The sequence below is a fragment of the Primulina tabacum genome, chromosome 9 (assembly GCF_025594145.1).
Source record: "Primulina tabacum isolate GXHZ01 chromosome 9, ASM2559414v2, whole genome shotgun sequence".
NCBI lineage: Eukaryota > Viridiplantae > Streptophyta > Magnoliopsida > Lamiales > Gesneriaceae > Primulina > Primulina tabacum.
In genome coordinates this window covers 2,560,054-2,581,282 of record NC_134558.1, presented here as the reverse complement: position 1 = coordinate 2,581,282, position 21,229 = coordinate 2,560,054, and the positions used below count along the sequence as shown (strand labels likewise).

Genomic DNA, 21,229 nt, shown 5'->3' with positions numbered 1-21,229 from the left:
AAGGCACTTCTGGTCAAAGCTGGTACGTTTGATAAGCTGACCAAAGAAAAAGTTCAAGTGATGGTAGCTATCACTTCTGATATTAAAGTGGACTGGAGTCGATTTTTGTTCAGAATCATGAAGGATATGATTGTGAGGAAGGATACTGGTTTTGCTGTTCAGATCAGCATGTTGTTGAAGGAGGCTGGTTTTTCACTTACTTCTGAACAGTATGCTTCTTTTGTCACAATGGCCAATGCTGATAATGTACTTGCTCTAAGGCCTAAGACAACTGTGGCTGAATTTGTCGCCCTGAAAAAGGAGATCGGCGACACTCAAACTGAGGCTCTAGCTCCTCAGAAGAAAATCAAGAGGAAGAGAGTAGTTGTTTTGACTGACTTAGACAAAACCATATCTGAAGAGTCTGCTGCTCCCACCCAAACCTCAATCCTAGCCACCCCCAGCAAAAATAAATCCAGAACCACCATTCGCCTCAAGAAAACAGCAGCAGTTGCTGATCTTGACACTGTCCCTCTGAGACAAGTGTTTCCAGAAGCTACCTCATCCAAACCAGCAGCCATCCCCACTACCACTACTTCTACCTCTACTTCTTTTCAGACTCTCAGACCTGCTTCTGGAGTTGTTATTAGAGAAACTACTGCATGGTCTTCTGCTTTTATACCCGTGCTGCCTGCATCATCTTCAGATAAAGGCAAAGGAAAACTCGTGGAAGAACCACAAATTCATGGCGCCAAATCATCCGTTATAACTGCCATTGATATTCACATGGATAAGATAGAAAAATCTGCTAGTGAGGATATTATTTTATTTGATGATTGACTGAAGGTTAGAGTTTTCCATCCAATCACATATCTAAGAGCACCAGGTGCCTACGCAAAAATGGTGAAGAATGAAAAGAATGTCTTTGCTTCTGCTAAGACTGATAATGTGATTGAGGCAATGAACAGACGAAATTACATTTTTGAGCAGCTCAAATGCCAGAATCTGGATTCTGTTTTGAATACCTTGAAGTCAAATTTTGATGACAAGAATCCTACTGCTGCTCTGGATCAGAATGTGATTCAAATTTTGACTGATCGTTTGCGATTGATGAATGAGCAACTTCTTGCTCAAGAACAGGCCTTTGGAGAGCCATTGCAGTACCTAGTAGGTGATGTCCCATACTTTCTCAAAATTAAGCCAGTTGAGGAATGGACCACAGTTTCCTTTAGAAGCTAAGGTTTCCAGTACTCCTGCATCACTGACATTGCCTACCAAATCTTCATCTCTGATTTCGGTTCATGAATTGGCATCAATAAATGAAGTTATTCAATCAATCGTCCTATCTACTACTGCACTAGCAGCACCTCAGGTTGCTGAAGCGGAAATTCTAGAAGGTAACCAAGGAGCTCAACAAGCAGACCAGACTATGGAAGAATCAGATGCTGTTCAGTACTTATCACTGCCAAACATGAAGAGATTTTCTGCTGAAAATCAAGCAGAAATGGAAGCTCTATTGGATGACCCATCTGAATCTAATCCAGTTGTTGAACCTCTGGAATCCACTGACACGGTTGCTGTTGTGCCCCAACCAGAAGATAGAGCAGAACATGTACATTCTACTGCTCCTGAAGGAAATTCTGCCGAACCATCTACTGCTCTACCAGAAGATGCCCCTTCTACTGCTTTGATTGTTCCTCATGTTGATTCTCCTACTCGCATCGCTCATCTTGCGGAGATTAGACAGCATATGCTCGAAAGAACTCCATCCTCGGAAGAGCAATTTGATATTGAGTTTCAGATAGACATTTTCCAAAGAAATCTTAACAATCTTTCGGAGATTGTTAAACAGTTGTCCTTCGAACATGCTGGTGAGGTTAGCGTCACAAAATTCTTCCGTGACCGCATCTCCAAAGAGGTTACTCGCACAGCAGAATCAATGGCCAAGTTACATGTTGAAACCAGTATTTTTCGACAGACTGTTCTCTCAAGTCAGGGGACACATCTTGATTGGACAAGCTGATATAATGAAATGTCTCTGATCATGATTCGACTATTCGCTCAGTCTCCACCAAAATTGAAGCTATGGATTCGAGGCTTGAAACTATTGATGCCAAGATTGAGTCCCAATATCAATTTATTCATTATCTTAATGATCGAGTCTCGAATCTGGCACCAGTTCTGGAGATGCTGAATCATGGGATTATTTCTCTTACATGGCCGAATGGATGATTTACTTTCTCGAGTTCAAGCCAATGATGCCAAAAAGGGAGAAGCAGAAGGTAGGACAGAAGAAGGCAGAACTGGAGGACATCATGCAGAATCCTCCTTCAAAAACCAAGATCCTTAGGATGAGGTGGAACTGATGATTAAACTCTCATAAACTTTTTTGTTTAAGTTACTTATCAATTATCTTGTTATATTTGCTATCTACTTTTTGACATAACTGTTGTTCTTCATCCTTACTAACTACTAGGTTTTGGCATCACCACAAAGGAGAAAACTGTTAGACTTAATTTAATAGTGGTGATAAGAGTTAAAACAGTAGCTCGTGTTAGCTAAAATCAGAAGCCCTCGTATCGCTTTAACAAAGCAGTACTTTTCGAGTAGTTAACGGCTTAGATAACCAGAAGCAGAACTCGACTTATTAAAGCAGAATTAGAGCTTAGAAAAGCTATAAGCATAACTTATCAGAACTTAACGTCTTTTGCTTGATCGTTACAGTCTTAAATGTTACCGTTACTTTACCTAGTACTAGCATTAATTGCACCATTAATGCTGTACAAAGACATTTAACTCTACTTACTAGTTTTAGCATGAAACAAGACTGATTACTCTGAAACTTTCTGGAAGACCATTTTTAGGTATTAAAGCTGATCCTACTCAGGAGTCTCAGAAGTCGTTTTTTATTATAGACGTTGGATTCAAAATTTTCTATATATAAGGGTCAATCCTTTATAGAAAACAAGATTATTATCATTATCAACGCAACGATTATTCCAACGTTAGTTTTAGCTATCAACAACTACTACTTATCTTCAAGCTCAACATACAGAAAAGCAGTACATGCTTTATAATAGACATCTGATCTTTTGAGATCATTTTGTGATGCTGTTTCTTCACCTCTTCACAAGGCTATACACTTTACTACATCTTGTTGAGAAGAGTATGTAAACTGAAAAGAGTCTTTTCAGAACTTTGCTATATTACATTGTGTTGTGTGAAACTAAGAGTTTCAGTAGGCGTAGGATAAGTCCTACTGAAGTGGGTGTGTACAAGTGTTATACTGTAAAAACCAAAGTCTTTTATTGATACCTTCTGGAAACAGAAGAAGGGGAGACGTAGAAGATTTTACCTTTGAACTTCCAAAAACAAACACTGTTCCATTGCCTACTGTTTAATGTTTTCACTCTCACATCATCAGATCGTTTCCGCACTTATTATTGTGATCTGTTGAGTATTTATTCGAACAAGATAAGCTATAATCTCTAACATGATCTAGCACCCTTTGCAAAAACGTTCAACAAAGGAACGAGTTTATTCACCCCCTTCTAAACTCGATATCGATCCCCAACAACCTCGATCAAAATCACGTAGTTTATTTTGGTTGTTCGGGTTAGTTCAGTATCTGAACAAGAATAATAAGATAATTCTTTGAGTTGAGTTTGAGTTTGAGTTTGAATCTAGATTTATAATTTATTATACTTTAGTTTAATTTAAAATTTTATTAAAATAAATATCTCATAATTTTGAGAGACAAAAACTTGTGTAGGACGATCTCACATGTCGTATTTTATGAGACGGATCTCTTATTTGAGTCATCCATGAAAAAATATTACTTTTTATGCTAAGATTATTACTTTTTATTGTGGATATCGTTAGGGTTGACTCGTCTCACAAATAAAGATTCGTGAGATCGTCTCACAAGAGACCGACTCATTTTGATGATGAGGTTATCGCAATCTTGTGGCAATTGTAATAAAATCTAGTTAGATTTACTGATTTTTTAGTCGGATATCGAAAAGACATGAAATCGAAGTGATGATATTTTTCCAACTTTACTTGTATGCAAATAATTTACTGACTCAATGTCGTTTTGATGCTAAAAAAATTAAATATTTATTATCGTAATATAATTTTTTTGTTAAAAAAATCAAAATATACACTTATTTATCTCTATATAATATAGTTTGTGCTGCACCGAAACTAAATTCTGAAAGCTTTAGTTTTTTCTTTCCTCTTTTTTTTCCTTAAAAAAAAATTACATTTCCTCTATGTATGCTTTATATTTTCATCTCCTCGTCATGGTTTCAAGAGATCGAATTCGTCGTCCTTTTTTCGGTTAAATTCGTCGATTGTTGTTCATGTCATATCAGATGTTTTCGATAATTTGGTAATTAAATTTCATGGAATTCAAAATTTATTTAAATATATAAATTTGAAAAACTAGTTTTTTAAGGGAAAACAAACCAGTTATTTTTAATTACAAGGATGGTGAAAATAAAATTTTAAAATTTTAAATTTGAATGTTAAAAAAAAAATTAAATTTTGAGGAAATGTAATCGAACAATTTTCTTGAATTTTGACGATATATATTCCAGTTTTATATAATCAATTAAACTGATAATAATAATTTTATGCCTTGATAGGAAACCACCGGGAAATCAATGGAATTCAATTAGGGACACAACAACAACATGCATAAATGCTTGCAAGGAAGGTTTGTCGATTTACCTCGCTAACATTTTTTGCAGATCACTGTGTTAATCTGGAGGTTTATCCTTTGTGTTTCGACATATAACTACAATGGATTCCATCGTCATTAAAAAAACGCTTGCACAGAGGTTGCAAGGTGGTCTTCTCGCTTTAAACATAAGCGTATTTATCAACAATCGATATCAAAGTCTATTTCATTCTCAATAAGTTTTTATCAGAGCCAGATTTACCATCAACAAGACTTCACAGTGGAATGCATTCACAACAAATATTATCGGATCAAATTCAATCTCAATGATAATCCAAGCCAGTTTTTTTTTTCCGAAAAAAAGTTATGAGAACCAATTTCATGATCATAAATGTAAATTTGTTTTAGCTGTAAAAGTAACAAGTATTGCTTATAGCAAAACTATTTTTTTTTTACATTCTCAAACTCGTGAATTTGTTTCATCCTTAAATTGAGAGCAAAAATTGTATGAGACGGTCTCACGGGTCGTATTTTGTGAAACAGATCTCTTATTTGGATCATCTATGAAAAAAATTACTTTTTATGCTAAGAGAATTACTTTTTATTGTGAATATCGGTAGGATTGACCCGTCTCACAGATAAAAATTCGTGAGAACCGTTTCACAAAATACCTACTCTGAATTGAGACGTCATGTCAAACATTTTATTGTTAATATTTTTTTCAGTTGGACGATGTGTTTGTTAAAAGAACCTCTCGAACTTAAGATCCAAAAAGTCAGGTCCAACAAAATTAGTATCACTTAAACCATTGTTCTTGAATTGAGATCATTTAAAAAATACTGTTAATCTTGATCAACAGTTACACTCCAAAGGGTCCATGAAGAAAAATGGAGAGGAACATAGATTTTCTTCATGATTCGTGGTCTACGGTTTATGATTTCTCGCCATTTCATCGACGTCAAGTTCGACTTCAAGGACCGGCGAATCCTTCCTCGTACTGAAATGACTGAAAAATAACATTAAGTTTCGATCACCATTTCAAATATGCCGAAAGAAGTGTAAGAATATTTTTGACAAATACTAATGCAGATGAAAATGGTTTACCTATTATTTACAGGGCCATGATCAACAGCGCTTCTTAAGCAATATATGACCCTACCAACTATGTCTGCCATCGTCACCGGGCCAAATGTTCGACTATCGGATGCTTCCTGTCAGGCCACAAAATGGGACCATCAGATAAAGATGAATAGCCTCGGAGGGAATCAGAGATCCCATTCATATTAAGAAATTTCAAATTTTAATAAAATAATTTTCAAGAAACGTGAGTTCGATGTGTTGTCCTAGTCCCAACCAAAAAACAGATTTACCAAGTCACACGTCTCTACTGAAATCCTAGATCCAGCTCAGTATCTACACCCTCACTGTTACACAACCATGTTTAATTTTATTTAACAATGTCGACTTTATAGTAAAACCATGATTAAACTTAATTCCTGATGTTGAAAGAATGTCGTTTGTGTCAAGGGTGCAGAGGAAATTTTGAGTTCAACTATGGTGCAACATGGACATGGATGCAGAATAAGGAATTTAGGCATGGTGAAGTTTGGAATTATCACCCTTGCTACGTTAAGACAAGTGTTTCCTAATATCAGTAGCAAATCCATTAAATAACGGTAGAATGGTAGCAATTAAATATAGAAGTGTGTCCTTTGTTCATTTACACTTCCAAAGATGTTGGCAGAAATATTTCGAATATGTTTCGTGATACTAAAGCCACCAACGAATATACTATGCATAACACTTTGAACATATGTTATTCTTCCTATGCTCCTTCAGAGAGACTTGCATTTTGCTTCCACAACCATCAAAATACAAACTGTTTACGTTCCCGACATTTTTAAGTGCAATGTCTAAGAGAATGTTAAGACCCCTTTATACTTGTTTGAAGGAAATATCATTTGAGTTAGAAGCCTATACCTTAGGCTTCAAGTTTTCATTATCGGCCAAAACCCAACACTGACCCTTTTCGAGAACAAAAGGCTCATCCTTCACATCAGTGGAAGCCATTTCATAGCCTTCAATACCAGCTAACCTCCTGACGAGATACTTTTCGGAGTCTGTAGGGTCCTTCAAGACAACTACATCTCCAACATAAACGTGCCTGTCACAAGAACAGACTCATAAGGGCCCTCTTTTGAACCTATTATATTTGGACTGTAATATTAGATGATAGATCTTGTCGTCGTTGACGCTGATTCTCGCGTCTATGCATGATTATGAATTAAGAGAATATTTATTCACAACCTTGTTAAGCAGTCAAGAGGTAATCATTTTCCAGACCATATTTACTGGAAGGCATGATACAGTAGTAGCATATTTTTTGACATGCCTCATCAGACCCCCAGAAATTAGATTCAACTCAATCCCAATTCTCAGATACAAATTCTTCATGTCATATTACTTAATCATAATAAAAAAATATTCATTGAGATCCAACAAACTTCATTAAAGAACATGGAACTTAATGGGGCTTAAACTGATAATATAAGACCATGAATTACAGAAATGCATAATATATTAATAACATGTGGCATGCCTCATGTCACCACCAAAAATTAGATTCACAGCAATCACAGAAAAAAAAAACTCTCCACGTTGCTTGATTGCGAAAAAATAACATTCATCATGAAGATCCAACAAACTTTATGCAAGAACATGGGACTAGGTTCAAACCAAAGAATACAAATATGGGGTTATTAAGGCAAACGTGTCTATCTACTCAAATTTGAAATAAAAATTATTACGTAAGCGCCGAGCTGGAACAAAACACAGGAAAAATATCAACACAATCATGAGCAACAGCCAAGGTTACTCATCTTAACTGCAATTTTCCCATTCACAAACTTGAATATCAATGACAGGAGGTCGAAACAGAATTTAGACCAGACATAATAGAAATCTTAACAAGCATGACGAAAAATGATGCTAGCCACTGAAGAGTCTCTAAAATTTTGATAGATTTCAATGCTTGTAAAAAAATTTAGGTAAATGGAAAACCTTGTAGAGTATCAAAACATGTTAAGAAATGAGGTTAAATTTATCAATAAAAGTGTAGAGACATAAAAACTTCCAATCAACCCTTTCCGTCATGTAAGCTGATCAAGATGATAACGTTGGTTTTAAGATATGAAAAAACATACATCGGATCTGCAGCTGGAATTTTCCTAACAAGCAGTGTTCCACCCTGAGTCCCTATTGTTGGGGCCATTTCATCTCCCTTGTTCCAGTGCAAGAATGTCAACTTTCCTTGGAATACATTTTTCCACACAGTATCAAATACTTCACGATCTGTAATTTTACCTTGGTTATACGTCTGCAAGCACGTAAAGTTTTCAGAGGCCAAGTTTTGAAAAAATCCCCAAACAACTGTACTCGTTCAGGACCATGAAAATACACTTATATTTACAGGCACAGCCAAATAGCAAATAACCAATATTAGAGAAAGGTGATCATAGATATTGAGGTAAATAATTCCCGCTTGTGCCTCTGAAAAATACTTATACAAGTTCCTGCTAACATGACGAGAAACAAATCCCATTTGGAAGAACACAGAGTTCTGAGAATAAGCTCAAATAAACCAAATCCAAGCTTCTCTACCATGTACCTGAGAGAGGCAAATAATGAGAAAGTTCAAACCTAAGGCAAACAAAGAAACACAAAACTATTCCCCAAATATGGCCTATCACAGCAATATTAACTGCTGACAATATATGAAAATGTTACATCATTGCGAAATATTACAGATTTTTCTACCATAAAGTATTCACGAACATACAGGTATGCATATTATCAGACATGCCTGCTTAGCTTCCGAACGTGTTATAAGTCATGGAAAAAGACTGAAAAATAATAATGCATCCAAGTAGATCCTCTGTCATTCAAAGTCATTCCCTTTTTTGCTTTTTCTTTGTCAAGAACCCTAAAGAAAATCCACACCCTCCGAATTAATGAGGAAGGTGAAAAACAAGCATGACAAATAAAGGAGAAAACTATCACAATCTAAGATCTTCCACTTCAACTTAGGAAAAACAACAATACTCTATGCTGTAATTAATCAAACAAAACTCTATAATAAAACTAAGGGATGATTGTGGATGGAGGGAAAAACATAAAACCAAGATAAGAAAGTAAAAGAAGCATTTTCTCTGATGCTCCTCCGCAGCATTTTCATGGAGATTTTGAATCCAAGTATCAAGAACAGTACATTTTCTTTTCCCTTTTGCTTAGCAATTTCTAACTTCCAAAACTACATGTAGCTATTCCAAATCCAAACAAAATCAAGAATCTAGCTCTAAGAAATCTGCACCAATTTTTCTAAACACAAACAATAGCCCATTTCTTACGTTGAAAAAGGCACTTCTTCTGAATAGAATATACAAATGGATACAATCACACACAGATTCAATCTTTACACAATTTTCAAGAAACCCACCATTCCCCTTGCACAAATATCAGAACTACTCCCCACAATCTTCTTAAAACCCTTTTATCCATTAGCACAAAAAAGATGAACTAAAATAATTTACAAGATTCCACCAGCCAAGAATCAGGAAACAAAACACATAAGAATTGAAAAATGGGACTGACCTTATAGCTCAGACAGACGGAGTATTCGACTTTGCTAGCAATGTAGCGCAACCAGGTTGAAGGCGAAACCATTGCAGAGTCGTGGATTTAGCATTCCTCTTTTCTCTCAAACCATCGATGATTTTCATTTCCTCTCTTATATATTTTGTTATTTATTATTGTTATTATTATTATGATCATACAATCTTACTGTATAATAATTATTTATCAGATATTGTTTTTCAATTTTTTTTTTTTTTAAAAAAACTGCATACTTTTAAATTTTTATATATTTTTTATCAAAATGAATGGTGTTCCTTAAAAAAAAAAAAAAAAAAAAAAAACCTGAAGGCTCATACGCACTTGTGTTCCTCGATTTAGAGAACGATCCAGCTAGCTATGACACAAGCTTAAAATTATAGTAAAAAATGATGTAAAAATATTGAAATCCAAAAAAAGCATTTATATGTATGAGAATCAATATTTTTCAAGTGGATTAATTTAGACTTATATGCAGTATCATGTGATTTGAGGAAATATGCTTATTTTCCTAATTAAAGTAATTACAATTTTGTTCTAAAAAATAATGAACAAAATTGGAAGTGTTTCTTGGCGTTTTCACGGCAAACTTATCTGATACTTAAGTTAGTAAATATTAAAGCGTCCGAGAGACCAAATTTATTGTTTCTCTGATATGTTTGGGTATTTACGAGGGAGATAAAGTTTTTACTTTTATTTTTTATTTTTAGCATTAAATCAATGATAATTTTGAATAATAGAGATAAAGCTTTTATTTTTAATTTTTAGCATTAAATCAATGTTAATTTTGAATAATAATATTTTTTCATGTTAATTGGGATTTTTTAATCTTCTTTAGCTTAAAAAAAAGAGATGAAGTTTATATTTTTAGCATTAAATCAATGATAATTTTGACTAATAATTTTTTCCATGTTAATTGGGATTTTTTAAAGACAAAAACATATGTGAGACGGTCTCACGGGTCGTATTTTGTGAGACAGATATCCTATTTAGCTCATCCATGAAAAAATAATTACTTTTTATGCTAAGAGTATTACTTTTTATTGTGAATATCGGTAGGGTTGACTCGTCTCACAGATAAAGATTCGTGAGACCATCACACAAGATATCTACTCTTTTTTAAAAATCTTCTTTAGCTTCAAAAACATCAAGCCAAGAGTCCAAGACACATCTATATAATTTTTCCTTTGATTAAGTTCATTTATAAATTTCGAATTTTTTCACTAGAATAGTCAAGATCAAGGACGTATCTATTAAGGAAAACTGCAAGCCCATTAGAAATTTTTTGATGTTGAAAATAAGTGTTGAATCATTGAATGTTGAAAATAAGAGTTGTAAATATTGAAAATTAGTGTGTGATAGATGTATATTAGTAATAATATATTTATTTTTGGATTATTTCTAAAAAAAATCTATAAATAGGTCTATCAATTTGTGAAAAAACACAATTGAATGGAGAAAATTTTATAAAACGTGTAGTTTAATATATTTTGTGAGTTTGAGATTTTTTCTTTTTACCGTAAATTTTTTCTTTTAACACGTTCAGCACGATACTCGAAGGTTCTCCATATTTTTCCAAGATCCAAAACACAAGAAAAAAGTAACAATATTTAAAATTAAGAATATTTACTTTACTTTTATTGTGTATATATTTAATATATAATATCATGTTATTATATAAAAGGAGTCTATGACACCTCATTATAATAACATGATGTGATTATATTATTACACTATCATATATTTTTATTGTGTTACTGTTTATTTATTGTGTATATATATTTGAATAATATCATGTTATTATATAAAATGAGTCTATGACACCTCATTATAATGACGTGGTGTGATTATTTCACTGTTTATATATTTTTATTGTGTTATATATTAATTTTATATACATATACATATATATATATGTATGTATGTCAGGAGATTCTAACACCTCATTATAATAATATGATGTGGTATAAATAATTATTTAAACATGATTAACATTATATACATCATATTATTACCATAAACTTTACATATACATATATTTATTTTTTAAGATTTTGTAACGGTCATAAACGGCTAGTTTTTACACTATAAATATGATTTTACAAACACATTCAATCACTCCATACTTCATCTTCCTCTCTAAAAATTTTCTTCATCAAAATTTTCGAAAAAGAAGAGGATGGTTCTTTCAAGGTCATTTTGTATAATTATTTTGGTTATTATACTCAATAGTCTTGTATTTATCGGAGAACACTTCGTCTCGCGTTTTTTCTTTATTTTTAAGAATGCTTGTACTTATAATTTATTTATTATTTGTATTGTCATACTAATAAATTTAGAACTTAACTAATAAAATTCATTATTATTTTTATAGCACCACTATGTCAAATTTGGCAAAGATCGAATTTGTTGCGCTCGACATTACGGGAAAAAATTATATGTAATGGACTCTCGATGTAGAAATGCATCTTGTGTCATTAGGTCTAAATTAGTCCATTAAAAATTGATATCTCATCATCACAAGAAAAAACAAAAGCTATGATATTTTTGCGTCGACATCTTGATGAAGGATTAAAATACAAATATCTCATTGAAAAAGATTTCATGGCTTTATGAAAAGGATTAAAGAAAGATTTGAACATATAAGGGAATTTATACTTCCGACCACCCGTGATAAATGAAATATATTAAGATTCCAAAATTTTAATAAAGTTAGTAATTACAACTCGTCAATGTATCGAAAAATCTCGCAATTAAAATTTTGTGGACATGAGGTTACGGAATCAAAAATGCTTGGAAAAACATTTTTCACTTTTCACGCATCAAATATAACACTACAACAATATAGAGTGCAGTGTATTTGCGAGATATTCTGAACTTATCGCATGTCTCTTGTGGCGGAAAAGAAAAACGAGCTGATATGAGAAATCATCAGTCCCGATCCACTGGATCAACAACATTTTCAGAAGTAAATGTTGTAAGTAAAAATGAATTTAAACCAAAATCAAATTCAAAGACAAGGTTTTGGTGCAGTAAAATCAAAATTCTTTTTGAAATTTGAAGTTTTGTTGGGAGATGTTGCCAACACCCCATATAAATACCTCACAATTTGATCTCATGTCTAACATTCCTTTAATATATCATATTTTAGGCATAATTATGACATGAATCTTAATGGTTATGTGAATTTATCTTGGTCAGTCAGTTATCAGAATTGAACTTGAGACTTTTGAATGAAACCTTAATCTTCCTGATTTTGAATATTCTTGATTTCCGACGAATTAGTGGGTTGAGTCGATGAGGAGTTAAATCTTGATGGTTTCTTGAAATATACTTGCACCGGTTCAAATTTGTTACTGTTGGGTGAAAAAGTAAAATTTTATTGGTGATTAAAAAGTTTTTCGGCAACAAAATTGTTACAGTTGGAAGCCATATAATTTAAATGATTCACATAATTGCATAATTTTTATTAATTTTAATTAACTTGTATCTCTATTTGAACTCTTTTTACCATCATTGTTCTTGTTTTTTGTATGAATTATTTTTTTTTTATCGCAATTTTTATGTGTAATCTTTAGTTATATCTCACAAATGGCTGGAACCAGATATGATCCTTAATAAATTTGAAGCAAAATGGGGGCATGCAGAGGTGTTTCACCCCGTGTGGAAGCATCATCTACAGAATTTCCTACTGTGAATCTCTTCAAATGGTTGTGGTCGTTGAGGACCAATCCCTATTGAAACCATTTCCCCTGGGCAGTCGGGTAATGAAATAGATGTGGAGAATCCGCCAGACTTTGAAGTGATGAATTGTGTTTTCCTGTTGCTCCGCATTCTAGAAGATCTAAGAGACAAGCAGGGTATGACCCTGATTTTGTTCCATCTAAGAAGTTTCCAAGCATCCTCCTCCACTGCCAATCTTTTGGATCCTGACTTTTCATCTGGAGATGATTCTGATGATGGGTACTTTGAATTGTTACGAGACTATTGGAGATCGATATAGAGTTTAGAGGAGGGGGGGTGAATAAACTCGTTCCTTTGTTGAACATTTTTGCAAAGATGCTAGAATCTGTTAGAAGTATAGTTTATCTTGTTCGAATATATAAATCCAGTAGATCACAATAATAAGTGCGAAAACGATCTGTTGGTATGAGGGTAAAAACAAAAAAAACAGTAGGTAGTAGACAATGGTTGTTTCTAGAAGTTCGAAGATGAAATCTTCTACGTCTCTCCCTTCTTCTGTTTCCAGAATATATCATTAAAAGAATTTGGTTATTACAGTACAACTCTTGTACACACCCACTTCAGTAGGGCTTACCATTCGCCTACTGAAACTCTTAGTTTCACAACACAAAATGATGAACACAACAAGGTTCTGAAAAAGACTCTTTTCCAGATTACAGATTCTTCTCAATGAGTTATAGTAAAGTGAAGAGCTTGTGAAGAGATGAAGAAACAGCAGCACAAAGTGATCTCAGAAGATCAGATATTTGCTATAAAGAGTGTGATGTTTTTCTGTATATTGAGCTTAAGGATAATATTAGTTCTTGATTGCTTAAAACAACGTTGGATAGATAATGTGTTCAATGATAATAATAATCGTTGTTTTCTGTATAGGATTGATCTTTATATATATAGAATACTTGAATCCAACGTCTATAAACAAAATGGCTTCTTTGACTCTGAGTAAACAGCTTTATCACCGAAAAGGGTCCTGCAGAAAGCTTCAGAATAATCAGTCTTTGTTTAATACCAAAACTAGTAAGGTGTGTTAAAGGACTTCGTACAACATTAAATTGTGTAATTAATACTAGTACTAGGTAAAGTAACTGTAACATTTAAGACTTGTAACTATCAAACGAAAGATGTTAAGTTTTTTTTCTACTTAAGCTAAGTTCTGCTTCTGCTTTTATAAGCCGTTAAATACTCGAAAAGTACAGCTTCTGTTTAAGTGATACGAGTGCTTCTGCTTTTATACTTTCTTCTGATTTTACTATCAGCGACTTCTGGTTTTGACTCTCATCACCACAATTAAATTAAGTCTAACAATTTTTCCCTTTGTGGTGATGCCAAAACCTAGATGTTAGTAAAGATGAAAAACAACAGTTATATCATAAAGCAGATAGAGTTAATAAGAAGATAATTGATAAGTAAATAAACAAAAGAGTTTAATCAGTAGTTCCAATATGCCTAACATAGTTTCCTCGTCGTGAGGATCTTGATTTCTGAAAGAAGATTCTGCGTGATTTCTGTCATCTCCAGTTCTGCCTTCTCCAGTTCTGCCTTATGATTCCCTCTTTTTGGCATCAATACGAGAGAGCAAGTCATCTACTCGGCCAGTAAGAGTTAGAATTACATGGTTCAGCATCTACAGATATGGTGCTTGATTCGAAACTCGTTCATTAAGCGCCTAAGAGATTGAGATTGGGACTCAATACTGGTATCAATAAGTTCAAGTTTCGAATCCATAGCTGCAACTTTGTTGGAGACTGAGACAATAGATGAATCATGATCATAGACAATTTTAGTTATCTCAGCTTGACCAAGCAAGATGTTATTCTGACTTGAAGAAACAGATTTCTTGAATAAACTGGTTTCAACATAAAGCACGCTGGAAAGACTCGCCAGTGCCATGAGGTTGCACGGACAATGAGCGGCTCCTGACAGGCTTCTAGGTGGAGGGAACATAAATGAACCGATCCCACACCGGAATGAGAGGCATTCCGAGACTGTTCAATGTAATGGACTGTACAGTTGAAGAGGGCTTAAAAGATTTGATGTGTACTACTCATATCACGAAGGTGCATCTTCTTTTCGGTAGCTCATCACATAAGAACTCCAAAGTTAAGCGTGCTTGACTTTGGGAAATTTTGGGCTGGGTGACCTCCTGGGAAATTTCCTAGGGTGCATGTGAGTGAGGACATAAGCACGCTGGAAAGACTCGTCCTGGTACAGTAAGGACAGTCGTCGAATCTGGGGCGTTACACTCTATGCTTTGCCTACTGCTGAATATCCAAGAAAAAGTCTAGCATCTGATTTTGAATCAAATGCAGATAAATAATTTTATCATTATTATGCATGAAACATTTGCAACCAAACACATGAAAATATGATACATTAGGTTTACTCACTTTTCATATCTCATATGGAGTCTGATTATGCCTTTTGTTGATCATGGTTCTGTTTTGTGTATAACACGCTGTGTTGATTGCTTCTGCCCAGAAGCGCCGAGAGATGTCTGCATCTGCTAGCATTGTTCTAGTAGCTTCTTTATGAGTTTTGTTTCTCCTCTCAGCTACTCCATTTTGTTGAGGCGTTCTGGCAGCTGAATATTCATGATGAATACCATGTTCATCCAATTATAACTCAATAATTTTGTTAGTAAATTCAGTGCCCCGATCACTTCTTATTTTAATGACAGAAACTGATTTTTCATTTTGAATATTTTTCAGAAGCTTGAACAGGTGGCTACTGGTTTGATCTTTTCCAGCAAGCAAGATTACCCAAGTAAATCTAGAAAAGTCATAAACAATAACAAGAGTTTATTTTATTCCCCCTAAGCTCATGATAGAGATTGGACCAAACAATTCCATATGCAATAATTCCAAACATCTTGATGTTGATTTAATTCCTTTATTCTTAAAGCTAGATCTTACTTGTTTGCCAAGTTGACATGCAGAACATACATGATTCTTAACGAAACTAATATCAGGTAAACCATCAACTATGTTCTGCTTCTTGAGATTATTGATAGACTTGAAGTTAAGATGATTCAATCTCTTGTGCCATAGACAATGTTTATCAATAAGGAAGGCAACTAAACATGTAGGAACATTAACATTATCTTTGTTCCATGATACTTTGTAAGTGTTGACTTCTCTCTTTATGGTTAAGACTATAAACTCATTAGCATCTTTAACTGTGCATGTGGGCTTCTGAAAAGCTACTGAGTAACCATTATCGCACAGTTGACTAATAATAATTAAATCGTAACAAATATTTTCAACCAAGAGCACATCATTTATAGTGATATTACCATAGATAATATTACCCTTACTCACAATTTTACCTTTTCAGTTGTGCCCAAAAGTTATATTTGGTCCATTATAACTCATTATTTCTGAAAGTAGATTCTTTTGTCCAGTCATATGTCCGGAAAATCCACTATCCAGATACCATGTAGAGCTGCTTATCTTGGCTTTCCTCTATTGTTCCTGCAAACACAAATTTTAGTAAATGGTACCCAATCTATTTCGGTCCAAGCCTTATCAGTCCTTTAGAAACCCACATTCGTACAATTCTAGGTGATCTTGTACTTTGGGTATCCCCAGAGGTGCGTGCAACAGAGGGTCTAACAATGTTATTTCTAACAGAATGCATTTTGGGATGTTGTTCTTCCCTTCTGTTCTTATTGTCTGACCTGTATCTTTTCTGAACTGGTCTACAATTATAGTATTGGTAGTTTCTAACCTTCATAGAGGGTTGTCCTCCTGAGTTGAATCCTCTACTGGATCCAGCACTCTGATGGACTATACTAATAGGTTCAATGTAACCCAGACCATAATGTTTACTTCTGTTTGTTTGGTTTACAAACCTCTCAATTTGAACAGTCGGTACTTCTGATTCTTGTACCACACTGGACTTAACAAAGTGAATGTATTTCTATTCGCTCATATCCAGTTTTGGCTTTGTATTTGTTTCAGAAGTTCTTTCATTATTACTGAATCTGAGACCACTTTTGTCTCCAGATTGCTTCTGTAATTCTTGCATCTTATCTAATGAAACAGAAGACTTATTCCATGCATTCACCAGTACTGATAGCTTCTGATTTTCAGACATCATCGTCTGGTAATCTGCATTTACTCTATCATTCTCTGTTCTCAATTTACTTATATCAACTTCTAGATCTCTGCAACTGTTTTCTTGCAAGCAAGGGAACTTACTGATTTGATCTTTCAAGTTTTGATTTTCAATTTTAACTTCCTCGAATGACTGAGAAATTCTTGAGTACTCTTCTACCATGTCATGTAATGCTTTAACTAAATCATTTCGTGTAAATTCATCAGAGTCGAAATCAAATATCTCTCCAGATGTCGAGGCTGATTCAGTATTTGCCATGAGACATTTGATTTCTTCTTCATCACTATCGTTGGAATGACTATCTGAGTCAGAAGACTCAGAGCTGGAATCTGCCCACTTTGATTTACTTTCTTCAACAATCATTGCTTTGCGGTCTCTTCTGGATTTCTTATCGTTACGCTTGTACTCCTTCTTCTTTTAGTCATCCTTCTTAGGTTTCGGGTAATCTGCAATAAATTTCAATTTTTCCACAGTTGAAGCATGCCATATCATCAGGTAGTGAATCCTTCTTAAAGTTTCAATTAGGATTTTGGTATGCTCGATAATTATTCTTCGTGAATCTGGAAAATTTCTGCACAAAGTGGGACATTGCATCATTGCTGATTTGTTCAGCAGTCTTGTCAGATGTGCTTTCAATAACAGCAGCAGGTGATACACTTGGAACAATTGTAGCAGTAGCAGTAACGGTAGCTGCAAGAGCCTTGGTAGATGGATTCAACAAGGGTTCTTCTCCACTTCTTACTTCCAGCTCAAACTCATAAGCTTTCAAGTCTGCAAACAAGTCATGTAGCTCTAACTTGTTCAGATCTTTTGAGACTCTCATAGCCATTGTCTTTACGTCCCATTCCCTGGGTAAAGCTCTCATCACTTTGAGTGCCACTTCTCTATTGCCATGTTCCTTTCCCAAAGCTGCCAGTTCATTTACCAAGCTGCTGAACCGCTCATCAAACTCTCTTAGAGTTTCTCCAGCTTTCATCTTGAGATTTTCAAAAATTTGCATTGCCACAGACAGCTTGTTTTCCTTTGCCTGTTCATTTCCTTCACATATTTGGATGAGTATCTCCCAAATTTCTTTTGTTATAGGACACATCTTGATTTTGCTGAAGGTGTTTTTGTCAAGTGTTTTGTAGAGAATATCCTTCGCAACATTGTCTAAATTTGCTTTCTCCTTGTCATCGCGTGTCCATTCACTTTTTTGCTTTTCAAGCATTTGTGGAGCACCATCAGTAACAACAATAGTTGTATTAGGTTTTAGAATTTTCAAGGGACCATCTGTGATGACAAACCACATGTCACCGTCTTGGGCTGCAAGATGGGCTTTCATCCTGATCTTCCAATCATCAAAATCATCTTTTGAGAACATAGGGACTTTGCTGAAATATGTCATTTCTGTTGTAGATTTTCAAAACAAGAATGACCCGCTCTGATACCACTTGTTGGAGATCGATATAGAGTTTAGATGGAGGGTGAATGATATGGGTGGATTTTACTTGTTTTTCATAACGTATTATCTCCCGTTGTGTTGCATTTATCATTTAGATTACATGCATTGTGTATTATTTTAGCATAATTTATGTTTTCTTGTTGCTCATGCGTTTAGTTCATGAAAATGCAGGTGAGTCGTGCATAAACTGAAAATTAAAGAAAAAAATTCGAAAACCATCCGCCCGGGCGCACATTCACATCCGACCGGGCGCCTCCAAGGCGTGAGAGAAGGAATTTTTGCGAGAGTCATCCGCCCGGGAGGAAACTTATGTCCGTCCGGGCGCGTCTGAGAGAAATAGAAAGCCAAGATCTGCGAAAGCCATCCCCTCGGACGGAAACTTATGTCCGCCCGGGCGCGCTTGAAATTTTGGAAAGATTTCTTGGCCGATTCTTTGCCTTATTTTCTGTATATGGATGATATGGGAGGGTTTTGGACGAAATTAATTCATTCATTCAGCAGTCACCACAAGCCTTGGAGAGGATTTCGCGCTCGGATTGAAGATTCGAAGATTTTCGGGCTTCGTCTTTGCGTTTTTCGTCAAATCTCGTATTTCTAACTTAGTTTTTATCTTTTAAACATTGTTGTGTTTATGTTTATTATTAATTTGAGTAGCTAAACTAAAATATTTGTTGGGATTTAAGGGGATCCTACCCCGAACTCTGATTTAGTTAATTCATATTTCACTTTTTGGTTTATTCGTGATTGTGTTGCTGTTATCATTATCATTATTAAAGAATAGCTAACTTTAATAATAATCTTGTATTGTGAGTGAGTTCGAGAGAATAGCTTGTGATAAAACGAGTAACATAGTCCGTGGATCTACAATTTACATAGACATATGAAATTGGATACACGCCGATAGTCATAGTCTGGTAGGACGAAAACTAGGGGATTTCATAGATCAACATGCGATTCACTCTTGATAAATAATTAAATATATTTAATTACTTCAATGAGTAGAGTTAGTTTGGCATAGCTCGAGAGGGCGTGTTCAATCGAATAGGAAATCCCGTCGGAAGCGTAAATCACTGTCCAACGAATTAATAAATGAACGAGGGGTAGGTGAACTGAAATTCCCAACAAATTCATTTCTCATTGAATTTTAAATCAACCATTCTAGATATCATATCTTACTATTTAATTCCTAAATCTTTTTATTTGCATGTTTATTTGATTTTAGTAGTAATAAACAACCAATCAAATTTCGTTGCTAAAAATTTGATAACTGAAAATAATAATTGTAAAATACAGTCTTCTGTGGAACGATACTCGTACTCATGTACATTATACTATTACTTGACATCGTGCACTTGAGATTAATTTTCGAGCATACAAAACCATATTTTTATTGAGGATTCCACAGTGCAAGTTTTGCTCGATCAAGTTTTTGGCGTCGTTGCCGGGGACTGTTAATTCACAATTTTATTTTTATTTATTTTCTTTAGCATTGTTTCATTTTTATTTAATTAACACTCCATATTCTATTACAGATATCTCTTCCAGTGCATGCCAAATTCACTTGACGTGGAGCTTGAGCAGTTTGACCCTGAAATTGAAAAAACTTTCCGCGGGAGAAGACAGCAGCAGAGAATGAAGGAACTGATGGAGAGGCGCGAGCACGAGCATGAGGAGGAACACCATGAAGATAGACATGTTGAGATGCCGTGCCGCATACCAATGCTAGAGTATGCCCAGCCTTCTTTGGATGATGCACGCTCCAGCATTGTGAAGCCTATTGTGCGAGCAAATCACTTCGAAATCAAGCCAGCTATAATTCAGATGATTCATAATACAGTCCAGTTTGGAGGATCTGCAGTAGATGACCCAAACACGCACATTGCAGATTTTCTTGAAATTTGCGATACTTTTAAATTTAATGGAGTTTCTGATGATGCTGTTAGGTTGCGTTTATTTCCTTTCTCCTTACGTGACAAAGCTAAAGCATGGTTAAATTGTTTGCCTGTAGGTTCGATCACCTACATGGGAGGACATGGCGAAAGCGTTTCTCATTAAATACTTTCTTCCATCTAAGACCATGAAGCTACAGGCAGACATAACCACATTTGCTCAATTCGAGCAGGAATCTTTATATGAGGCATGGAAGCATTTCAAAGATCTATTACGAAGATGCCCTCATCACGAGCTGCCACTTGGGTTAGTCGTTCAAACCTTTTATTATGGCTTGCTTACCCCTAATCGTACTATGATAGATGCTGCTGCTTGTGGGAACCTGTTGCGAAAAACTGCTGAGGAAGGATATGAGTTGTTGGAGGAGATGGCTGCTAACAACTATCATCCTCAATCTGAAAGGAACAACCAGCGGAGAAGTGCAGGAGTCCACCAGGTAACTGACCTGTTTTCTATCATTGCACAGCTTGATGTTTTGAATATGAAGTTGGACGGGTTGAATATGGGTGGCACGGCTATGCGCCTTCAAGAAATATTTTTGTGAAAAATACGGAGGAGAACACTATGTTAAGGACTGTCAAGATGGAAATCCCTTTTATGTGCAAGAAGGGGCACCAGTGAATCAAGTGGGAGTCCAAAACCAT

The 21,229-nt window shown here is 34.9% G+C and overlaps 1 protein-coding gene and 1 non-coding gene across 4 annotated transcripts; both read right to left on the bottom strand.

Annotated features, from left to right (window-relative positions):
• Window positions 1-5,459: 5,459 nt before the first annotated feature.
• On the bottom strand, window positions 5,460-9,467 carry LOC142504575 (mitochondrial ATP-independent inner membrane protease subunit 2-like). Of its 3 annotated transcripts, none has more exons than XM_075617438.1 (6): window positions 9,314-9,429; window positions 8,157-8,330; window positions 7,867-8,039; window positions 6,644-6,827; window positions 5,768-5,874; window positions 5,460-5,669 (listed from the first exon to the last, which is right to left on the bottom strand). In XM_075617438.1, the coding sequence occupies exons 2-6, from the start codon at window positions 8,262-8,264 to the stop codon at window positions 5,588-5,590; spliced, it is 654 nt and encodes a 217-aa protein (XP_075473553.1). In that variant the 5' UTR covers window positions 8,265-8,330; window positions 9,314-9,429; the 3' UTR covers window positions 5,460-5,587. The 3 variants fall into 3 exon arrangements, with proteins under 3 accessions (XP_075473553.1, XP_075473554.1, XP_075473555.1); XM_075617439.1 differs by having other exon boundaries at window positions 5,460-5,660; XM_075617440.1 differs by lacking the exon at window positions 8,157-8,330 and having other exon boundaries at window positions 9,314-9,467.
• An 11,249-nt stretch (window positions 9,468-20,716) lies between these two features.
• LOC142504666 (small nucleolar RNA R71) lies at window positions 20,717-20,822 on the bottom strand. Its single transcript, XR_012804291.1, has one exon. It is a non-coding gene; the product is annotated as a small nucleolar RNA R71 (small nucleolar RNA).
• Window positions 20,823-21,229: the final 407 nt, after the last annotated feature.

Coding starts and splice junctions, on each gene's coding strand:
- LOC142504575 (XM_075617438.1), bottom strand. CDS start 8,264: ATGGGATTTGTTTCTCGTCATGTTAGCAGGAACTTGTATAAGTATTTT. Junction 8,040..8,156: donor ATCACCTTTCTCTAATATTG/GTTATTTGCTAT, acceptor ACGTGCTTGCAG/ACGTATAACCAAGGTAAAAT. Junction 6,828..7,866: donor ATTCCAGCTGCAGATCCGAT/GTATGTTTTTTC, acceptor TTCTTGTGACAG/GCACGTTTATGTTGGAGATG.